The following is an 11535-nucleotide window of genomic DNA, read 5'->3' on the forward strand; positions in this document are numbered from 1 at the left end:
CAGAAAGGAAGAATGGACATTGATGTATGTTTGTGATAACGGGGCAAATGAATCAGGAGGTATTACATGGAGGTTTCACTGAACCACTCGCTCAAGGTTTCTTTCTGTAGAAGTCGGTATATATTCAGTTTGCTTATGTTTTGCTGAATTTATAGACTAATTAACTAACAGGTGTAAGCTGAAGACAAAATCAATGATAAATTTACCATAATATTGTCCACAAAAACACAAGACATGTACGTATTCAGCAGTGGACAAAAGATTGGTGTGGCATTAACATGGTACTTTGTTACTCTGCCCAGTCTGGTATATTAACATGGTACTTTGTTACTCTACCTAGTCTGGTGTATTAACATGGTACTCTGTTACCCTGCCCAGTCTGGTGTATTAACATGGTACTCTGTTCCCCTGCCCAGTCTGGTGTATTAACATGGTACTTTGTTACCCTGCCCAGTCTTGTGTATTAACATGGTACTTTGTTACTCTGCCTAGTCTGGTGTATTAACATGGTACTCTGTTACCCTGCCTAGTCTGGTGTATTAACATGGTACTCTGTTACCCTGCCCAGTCTGGTGTATTAACACGGTACTTTGTTACTCTGCCCAGTCGGGTGTATTAACATGGTACTTTGTTACTCTGCCCAGTGTGGTGTATTAACATGGTACTTTGTTACCCTTCCCAGTCTTGTGTATTAACATGGTACTCTGTTACCCTGCCTAGTCTTGTGTATTAACATGGTACTCTGTTACCCTGCCTAGTCTGGTGTATAAACATGGTACTCGGTTACCCTGCCCAGTCTGGTGTATTAAGATGGTTCTTTGTTGCCCTGCCCAGTCTGGTGTATTACCATTGTACTTTGTTACTCTGCCCAGTCTGGTGTATTAATATGGTACTTTGTTACCCTGCCCAGTCTGGTGTATCAACAAGGTACTTTGTTACCCTGCCCAGTCTTGTGTGTTAACATGGTACTTTGTTACTCTGCCCAGTCTGGGGTATTAACATGGTACTTTGTTACTCTGCCCAGTCTTGTGTATTAACATGGTACGTACTCTGTTACCCTGCCCAGTCTTGTTTATTAACATGGTCCTTTGTTACCCTGCCCAGTCTGGTGTATCAACAAGGTACTTTGTTACCCTGCCCAGTCTTGTGTGTTAACATGGTACTTTGTTACTCTGCCTAGTCTGGGGTATTAACATGGTACTCTGTTACCCTGCCTAGTCTGGTGTATAAACATGGTACTCGGTTACCCTGCCCAGTCTGGTGTATTAATATGGTACTTTGTTACCCTGCCCAGTCTGGTGTATCAACAAGGTACTTTGTTACCCTGCCCAGTCTTGTGTGTTAACATGGTACTTTGTTACTCTGCCCAGTCTGGAGTATTAACATGGTACTTTGTTACTCTGCCGAGTCTTGTGTATTAACATGGTACTTTGTTACTCTGCACAGTCTGGTGTATTAACATGGTACTTTGTTACTCAGCCCAGTCTGGTGTATTAACATGGTACCTACTCTGTTACCCTGCCCAGTCTGGTGGATTAACATGGTACTTTGTTACCCTGCCCAGTCTGGTGTATCAACAAGGTACTTTGTTACCCTGCCCAGTCTTGTGTGTTAACATGGTACTTTGTTACTCTGCCTAGTATGGTGTATTAACATGGTACTCTGTTACCCTGCCCAGTCTGGTGTATTATTGTTGACTTAACAATGGCTATGACAATATCAACATGTTTTTAAAACCTCAAACACACATGATGTTGAAAATATCATGCAGAATTTTCAGCCATTAGCTATGAAAAGTAAATCCAGTGGACCAGAGGACTGGTTGACTCAGCAGGGCTGACCTCAGAAACGCGGGAGCTATATAGTTATCAGTATTCGTCTGTTTGTCTGTCCCTCCACACTTATCTTAGTATCCAAAAGACTTATCTTCCTGAACTTGACATGGTGATACTCTGTGATTTAGGTTTAAAACAGGGACTTAAACACTTTTTCAGGTCAAGATTGAAGTCACTGTTCCTTAAAAAAGCCTATGGGGGTTAATATAAGGTCATCATCTCGGAATCCAAAAGACTAATATTTTGAAATTCACATGTGATATGTAAATGTGTGTAAGGGGATGAAAAAGTTGTTTAGGTCAAGGTCAAGGTCAATGTTACAGATAACCTTTTTGAAATTTAACATGGTAATTCACTCTGGTATGTAGAATTGCATTACAGGTTAAAAGGGTTTTTAGGTCAAGATCATTTACTAAAAATAGACAATGGGGGTTTAATATGGTCAGCCCTTGCTAACCTGTCAGTGTTCTAATTAAATGTAAAATTACTTGATCAGACCACTAGTTGCACCTGGTCATCACTATCAGTGTCTGCTTATTGTTTTTGACTGTTAATATTCTTTATTATTTTTTGCTGTTTCAGAAGGTGACACCTACACAATATTTAGTAATGCTCGAACACGCAGCTTCAAGCGTAACAACTGTATTGACCACAGGTAATCACAGCACCGCCTGCTTGTAAATGTAGCTAGAACTGTCCACCCAACCAACCATCCTATAGGCCTATACCTATATTAAAGCTTAAGGATGTAAACTATCATACTATTAAACCTCCTTTCCCAGAGAGCTCCAGACAGAGGATCATTTAATGTATACTTTACTGAGCTTACCAAGGTAGTTAATAAATAAATTAAGAATGATCATAGATTTATGTTAAAGCAAGTAAGAATTTACAAATAATGATCATAGATTTATAAGAATTTACAAGTAATGATCATAGATTTATAAGAATTTACAAGTAATGATCATAGATTTAAACATAACAATGATATATTTACAAGTAACAATAATATGTTTGTAGTTCATGATCATTGATTTATATGAAACAATTGTAGATTTATACATAGCTTTCATAGATCTACAAGTAATTATAATATATTTGTAAGTACACGTACATAAATTCATAATAACAATGATAAATTTGTGAGTATTGATCATATATTAAAAAGTACAGTAATAGATTTATTTGTGATGATCATACATTAGTGTATAGTGATCTTACTAAAGAGGTTGCTCATGTCTTGAGACAAAGTAGAGTTTGATGATTGTCTTGTAAAACCTTAAAACAAAATCATGTCAATTGTGGGGAAGTGTCTGCGCGCTGACCCATTCTTGTTACCAAGCAAGGACAAACTAAAATGTCGGTTTCTTAGAAACGATAGTCAGAAGAGATGGGGAAGATCTCAAAACCAGAAAAAAAACTTTTTTAATCTCAATTGAAAGCTTTTTAACTTGCACTATCAGCTTTAACAAGACAGTAGACTTCAGCAAAATAGGAGACATAGAATTATCAATTGATTGAAGCTTTGAGCATCCGTTTTGATAAGTCAGTTAAAACTTCTAAAGGCCAAAATGAATTCAGTTCAAAAGATTAAGATGCAGTTGTGTCTTGCAGAGTTTATCTTCCTTTGTCTTTGAAACACTGAAAAAACTAAGCAGCTGGAGAGAGTAAACGGAATAAAGATTCAACTTGAACCAAGATTTATGAAGAATTGATGATCTATCTGTAATTTTTAGCCCTTCAATTTTATATAAAGAAATCTTGAAAAATCCTTAAGTTAAAAAGCCTTGAATTTTAACCGTCAATCTTGTAACCCTGTTTAAAGCCAGGATCATGGATTTTAATTAACATAAGTTACTATCAAAGACTACACTGTAATGATCATAAATTATGTGTTCATGTAAGTCACCATACATCTTTGGCCGAGTAGTTAAGGCGTCTGACTGTCTGTGATCACTAGTCCTCTACCACTGGGTCATAGGGGTGAGGCCTATACATGGGGCAGTCACAATGTACTGGCCAGAGGGCAGTGGTTTTTCTCCAGGCTCTCCAGTTTTCCTCTACCACCAAAACCAGGCACGTCCTTAAATGACCCTATCTGTTAGTAAGACGTAAAACGTCGACCAAACCATACATCCTGAACTCTTGTCACAGAGTATGTTATTATGTGTACTAGTTTCATATACCTATCCTAACGCAAATAACAGGCATATATTGTAATGTTTTACAGTAAAGTTGCATTCATCTTTAACTTTTAAGGTGCATCACAGTTATAATGTAAAATCTATGTTATGTGTTAGATAGCATAGGTCCTTAGCTCCTTCACAAATTACAGATATATCCTTGAACTGTCTCATAAAATACATAATTGTGGCACAGAAATCTGAAGAGTAAGACCAACATGTAGATCGTACTATTACTGGCTAGCTGGTCCTCCAACATTCTACCTGTTCTGTCGTGATTAGGTATGAACTGATTGTTTACACTGAGTATCATAAGTCCATCTATATCGGTGATCAATGTAGATTGTCATTATCAGGTTTGAGAAAAAAGCATTTAATGAAGTTTAAATCTATTAAGAAGGTTGAATTATTTCAATGGCACTTTAATAAAAAAGAAAAAGAAAGAAAATTCAAAAACTGCCTTTCCCATTTGTGTTAAGATAATGTGTTTTGCAGCAGAAAAGAAAAACAATTTAAATATTGACTGATCATATCATGAATTAAGCATGGTCTCTGAACTGATCATTGATCAATATTTGATCAATTGTACCAACAGATTTCCAGCACTACTCCCTCTTCATAAGACTTTATCTTTTACAAGGACATAAAACTACCAATAAACCAAAATCAGCTCTACTATCAATATTGACACTAACACAAATCAACAATCTAAACAATAAAGCCAAAATAAACTGTACAGAAAAAAAACTAAAGTTAAAAATAACTGCTATGAAGTGTATTTGAGGTCTATGCGATTTTGATATCATGATCCGTCAGTATGTTCTGATCAGATGGTGCTACATTAAAGGATTTATTCTGCAAAATAGCTCTATATGATAGAGCAAATTATATTGAAATGTGCATTAAAGGGCACAGACTGGACGTGTACATTTTACCTCATTCTTATATGGGTCAAGAAGTCCAAGTTCATTAGTCTTACAAACTTAAACCTATTTTGTGGTAATATAGATTTAACTTTGTTTAGCTTTGGTTGCTTGAGTCAATAAACCGGCTTAGATAGCCTTGGCTCTGAGGAGTCCCTAATCCTCTTTAACATCTAAGGTGTGGATGATCTAAATCTCTAATCCGGCCAGACGTCTCCGTGATGGATATGAGACTCTCCTACCCTTCACAGGTGTGTCTCCTGTGGTAGTTGGCAAAGATTTGTTCATCTTCTCCTAGGCGGAGAATAGCACACGTTGAATTGTGACATCACAAATAGTGAATGGCAATTATGATGTCATAAAAAGTAAATGGTGATAGATGTAGTTACAGCATAAAAAATGAATGGTGATATTCATACGCCACATGTACTTTAATTTACAAACATGCCAGACTACTGTTGGTGGAATTGTGACTGAAATAAAAGGATGGGAGAAAAATAATCATTCCCAGCTACTTAACTGTGAAACAGAAATAATTTTCAACCCTCAGAATGATAATTTGGTTGTATAACCCTCTGCAGAGCCTTCGGGTTAGACAACCCAAAATTCACCCTCGGGCTGAAGATTTCTCTTGTCACACACAAAATGTAGGGGATGATTCTATCAGTCTCTATTCCTTCTCACCATCTAAATATAAATGGTGGATCTGAATCAGTCCAACCCCATCTTTTTTCATATGTAAACTTGATTCCTAGATTAAATCAGAAAGGTTATAAATGTTGATTATTTTGACAGTGGCAGGGTAGCAGCCCCAACAACGCTGCGAGTTCAGCTGCCCTATATGTCAAATAACCGACACCCAGATTTCTCTACGAGCTCAGAGGAGGAAGATGAGCCTGTACTGGGTGACCCTTCCCAGGTGATGATGCCCTACAGTGTACTGACTGGCCAGGGAGGACATGTATGTACTCACAATGTATACAGGACATACTCGCAATCTAAACAGGACATACTCACAATCTAAACAGGACATACTCAAAATCTAAACAGGACGTACTCACAATCTAAACAGGACATACTCACAATCTAAACAGGACATACTAACAATCTAAACAGGCAGTACTCACAATCCAAACAGGACGTACTCCCAATCTAAACAGGACATACTCAAAATCTAAAAAGGACGTACTCACAATCTAAACAGGACGTCCTCACAATCTAAACAGGACATACTCAAAATCTAAAAAGGACGTACTCACAATCTAAACAGGACAGACTCACAATCGAAACAGGACATACTCACAATCTAAACAGGACGAAATCACAATCTAAACAGGACATACTCACAATCTAAACAGGACTTACTCACAATCTAAACAGGACATACTCACAACCTAAACAGGACATCCTCACAATCTAAACAGGACGTACTCCCAATCTAAACAGGACATACTCAAAATCTAACCAGGACGTACTCACAATCTAAACAGGAAGTACTTACAATCTAAACAGGAAGTATTCACAATCTATACAGGACATACTAACAATCTAAACAGGAAGTACTCACAATCCAAACAGGACATACTCAAAATCTAAACAGGACGTACTCACAATCTAAACAGGACGTACTCACCAGGACGTACTCACAATCTAAACAGGAAGTACTCACAATCTAAACAGGAAGTATTCACAATCTAAACAGGACATACTAACAATCTAAACAGGAAGTACTCACAATCCAAACAGGACGTACTCACAATCTAAACAGGACATACTCACAATCTAAACAGGACATCCTCACAATCTAAACAGGACGTACTAACAATCTAAACAGGACGTACTCACAATCTAAACAGGACATACTCACAACCTAAACAGGCCATACTCACAATCTAAACAGGACATACTCACAATCTAAACAGGACATACTCACAATCTAAACAGGACGTACTCACAATCTAAACAGGAAGTACTCACAATCTGAACAGGACGTACTCACAATCTAAACAGGCCGTACTAACAATCTAAACAGGACATACTAACAATCTAAACAGGACGTACTAACAATCTAAACAGGACATACTAACAATCTAAACAGGAAGTACTCACAATCAAAACAGGACGTACTCACAATCTAAACAGCACGTACTCACAATCTAAACAGGACATACTTACAATATAAACAGGACACTCCAACAAGTATACACTCAAATTGTAGATGTCTATCAATCCATGTGATAATCCAAATTTCTATACAATGCAAATTGAAAGAGTTTATACACTCAGGTTTATATAATGGTAGTTAAGATTGTAAATATGAGAAATATTGACCTAAATATTTGTTTTCCTTTTTAGGAACATTGTTACTTTGACCTATCTATATTTATATTTCTAGTCAGTCTGGGGAACATTGTTACTTTGACCTGTCTATATATTATATTTCTAGTCAGTCTGGGGAACATTGTTACTTTGACCTGTCTATATATTATATATTTTAGTCAGTCTGGGGAACATTGTTACTTTGACCTGTCTATATATTATATTTCTAGTCAGTCTGGGGAACATTGTTACTTTGACCTGTCTATATATTATGTATTTCTAGTCAGTCTGGGGAACATTGTTACTTTGACTTACTTTGATCTGTCTATATATTATGTATTTCTAGTCAGTTTAGGGCCTGTCTATATATTATGTATTTCTAGTCAGTCTAGTCAGTTTATATTTCTAGTCAGTCTGGGGAACATTTTTACTTTGACCTGTCTATATATTATGTATTTCTATTCAGTCTGGGGAACATTGTTACTTTGACTTACTTTGATCTGTCTATATATTATGTATTTCTAGTCAGTCTGGGGAACATTGTTACTTTGACCTATCTATATTTTTATTTCTATCAGTTTTCGGGCCTTTTTCCCAGCTTTTACCTATACTTTTGTATTAACACTATGAGGAGTATTGTTACAAGGTTTCACCTGTTATGTATTGCAGAGCTCAAATCTGTGGGGCAGCACACCTCCCGCGCCAAAGCGACCAGAGGCGGAGCTAAAGTACCTTGACCTTGCTCTGGATGACACGTCAGACAAGGAGGCGATGCGATCACCGCACAGCCATACTGGACATTCCACACCCACAGAGTACCGTGAGATAGACTTTGTCAAAACACAGGCACTTAGTGATGTCAAAAAGACTGTTGACAACCAGCGTAAACATGACGACCAGTGACCACTGGCAAGACTTTGGAATGATGGTTGAAGCACTTAAAAGTGTGGGCACAAGTTGTTTATGCGTTCGAAAAGGTTAAAGATTACTGTTGGACTTAAAATGTGGGCACATGTTGTTATGAGTTTAATATGGTCAAAGATTACTATTAGACTAAAAGTGTGGGCACATGCTTTTTATGTGTCTAGTATACTATTGACAGAATCGTCAAAGTCTGGACACTTCCGAAATGTGAGCAACATTCTGGTTGACCAATGGGACTGTCACTGTCAGTGAATGGTATGTCCAGTCTCCTGCACAGCTGACCAGTGTAACTAATGATCAAGAGAAGGTCCTTTACATTAGACACATATACCAATATTGAACTTTGACCCATCCATCCTGTCAACTAGACATGAAGGTCATGAAGAAGACAGTGTAATAATGGGTCGTATCACTGATACAACCCTGATCACAATGAGAGGCTGTTACCTGTTTATTTACTGGTACAGGTAAACAAGTGGCTCCCACTCAACAGTATAGTCTGTTTTAGTGGTCTGTCCAAGGTAGAGGACTGTATGTGTGGAAAAACTTTGGAGAAAAATGCATGGCATAAACACAATGATGTAACACAAATCACATCACAGACTGTGACTTATCTAATTTGTATCACAAACATGTCACTAATGTGTCACAACAGAATCGAATGTGTTGAAATGTGTCACAGATAGAAACGTCACAGGTATGTCACAAACCATGTTACAAACATGTCTAGGAACGTGTCGTAATCGTGTCACAAACCTAGTAACAAACCAGTAAGCACTGAGTCATGTTTCTGGTTAATCGACCATGTTCACCACGTCATGAGTCATCACCAGTGAACAGTTCGGGGCCACCAATCTCTCCATCCCACCTGGTCAAATTCTTCACTAAACTCTGGCTAAGTCCCCTTACATGCTGTGTGTGTATTATATCATTTATTTGTAAATTAGAAATGTCACAATTATTGTCAATAGACTATATATTTACAACTTATATTTTATATTTCATACATCATTCAATTCATTTACAGATTTTGAGTGTTATGTTTTGAGAACTTGACTTAGGCTAGCCCTCTGGTGTTGTTTTTGATAGTAAAACAGGTTATAGAAAAAATCATTATAATCATGAGGATAGCTTCTCATTTGCATTGTGTGTTTAGACACGACTAAAATGGTACAAGTTATTTTGTATCTTAAACTATATGGAAGTTAATATATGAACATAGAGTTTACATAAATATTGTAGCATGATTGTGCACAAATTGTGTGTTTAGACACGACTAAAATGGTACAAATTATTTTGTATCTTAAACTATATGGAAGTTAATATATGAACATAGAGTTTACATAAATATTGTAGCATGATTGTGCACAAATATGGTGTGTGTAGATCTCCAAGGTCAGAAGGTGATACCTTTCATCAGCAATGGCATAAGGTGGCAAACCTAGTTCAGCTCTAGATGTCGCATCTTGTTACATAAATCACAAGGTGGTACACCTCATAACCAAGGTCACAAGTGGTGCACTTTATCATCAAGGTCACAAGTGGTACACTTTATCATCAAGGTCACAAGTGGTACACTTTATCACCAAGGTCACAAGTGGTACACCTCATCACCAAGGTCACAAGTCGTACACCTCATCACCAAGGTCACAAGAGGTACACTTTATCATCAAGGTCACAAGTGGTACACCCCATCACCAAGGGTACAAGTGGTACCTGTCATCATCAAGGTTACAAGTGGGACACCTCATCACCAAGGTCACAAGTGGTACACCTCATCTCCAAGGTCACAAGTGGTACACTTTATCACCAAGGTCACAAGTGGTACACCTCATCACCAAGGTCACAAGTCGTACACCTCATCACCAAGGTCACAAGTCGTACACCTCATCACCAAGGTCACAAGTCGTACACCTCATCACCAAGGTCGAAGGGTAGTAAGCCTCATTACCAAGGTCAAAAGGTGATACAACTCATCACCAAAGTCACAAGTGGTACACTATATCACATATTGGTAAATATTGGTTGCAGAGGTCACCCAGTAGTATGTTTACCCACCATTTTACAATGAATTCCTAATCAACCAGAACCATCCTAATAGTGCAATAATTCAGTATTGATTAACATAAAATTGTTGAATATTTTTATCACTCTTGGTACTGATTGTGTTTGTCGATTTCCTTCAAATTATGTCAATTTTTGTGCCAATGACAAATATGTTGCTCACTGATTACGAAAGAGCTCTTGACACATTTTTTCATCATTACTTTGTGTTTTAAATCTAAATGCTTTAATTTTCATTATGTCATACTGAAACAATTTGGTTTAAACAATACATATAAATTACAAAAATATGTTTGAAGACATTTCAAATATTATGCTGAAATTTCTAAAAATAATACATTACTAATGTCATGCTAAAACATTTTTAATAAGTCATTACAAATATCATTCTTAAACGTCTGACATAATACATCACAAATATTGTGCGAAATTCTTTTCTTTAGTACTTTACAATATTGTGCTAGTATCCTGATTTCCTGTAGGCAAAGAAGATTTTAATAAAAAGTACTGCTCCTCATCTAAACTGTTTAATTTTACTGGTGAGATTATTTTACTTTTTGATTCCTGTAAATATAATTATTTTAGCAGAAATTCTATTTTAGTAAAAGAATGATTTCATTCTTTTTTTATGATGGCTTTGTAGTGATCAAATTATATATTGCTTCAAACAGACTCCAAGCTGTTTATAAAAATAATGATACACTAATTTAGGAGACGGCAGCATATCTATTCTCTTTGAGTAAAATACACTGTAAATTCTACACAATGATGATAATGTCTGTCTTACATATATTATCAAGTGTTGGAGGAGAGACTTTGTCCGTCCGTCTCTGGTTCCATTACACTGTATCTCTTAATCAGAAGATCTGCTTGTACATTATACATGTATAGGAATATTATTCTGCAGCTTGTGGAACTGAGATTAACACGATTGATTTTAACATAGATGTTATTCAACAGGTCAGTGTTACTACATAAAACTGGAGTCACTGTACATGTACTCCCACTCCATACCTTTCCCTTGTCCCCATATCAGTAATCTTACTGATTCTATAGCCTTCCTACGGGAGGGAAATGTATGGGGGATTTCCTGAGATCAATGGTCAAGGTCTTATATCTCTTTCATAAACATACAAGTTTACATGAACACAATCACGCTATAATTTACACAGATCATTGTTAATAAAAATAAAAAATGACTGCTGAAAACAAAGATATAGCACATTTTTTTCTTAATATTTACTATCTGATAGTGGTAATGGATTTAGCTGGTGGATAAATTAATTT

General features: G+C 36.7%; 1 protein-coding gene across 4 annotated transcripts in view; it reads left to right on the plus strand.

The window, feature by feature from the left end:
• The window catches only part of LOC110447121 (GRB2-associated-binding protein 1-like), a 32306-nt gene extending 21302 nt beyond the window's left edge, over positions 1 to 11004 (plus strand). For all 4 annotated transcript variants that reach the window (XM_021492582.1, XM_021492584.1, XM_021492583.1 and 1 more), the window contains 3 exons: positions 2418 to 2490; positions 5737 to 5902; positions 7930 to 11004. In XM_021492582.1, coding sequence (XP_021348257.1) covers positions 2418 to 2490; positions 5737 to 5902; positions 7930 to 8163 — 473 coding nt within the window. In that variant the 3' untranslated portion in view covers positions 8164 to 11004. The remainder of the gene's footprint in view (positions 1 to 2417; positions 2491 to 5736; positions 5903 to 7929) is intronic.
• The last annotated feature ends 531 nt before the right edge of the window (positions 11005 to 11535 follow it).

This window comes from Mizuhopecten yessoensis, unplaced genomic scaffold (assembly GCF_002113885.1).
Source record: "Mizuhopecten yessoensis strain PY_sf001 unplaced genomic scaffold, ASM211388v2 scaffold3229, whole genome shotgun sequence".
Taxonomy (NCBI): Eukaryota; Metazoa; Mollusca; class Bivalvia; order Pectinida; family Pectinidae; genus Mizuhopecten; species Mizuhopecten yessoensis.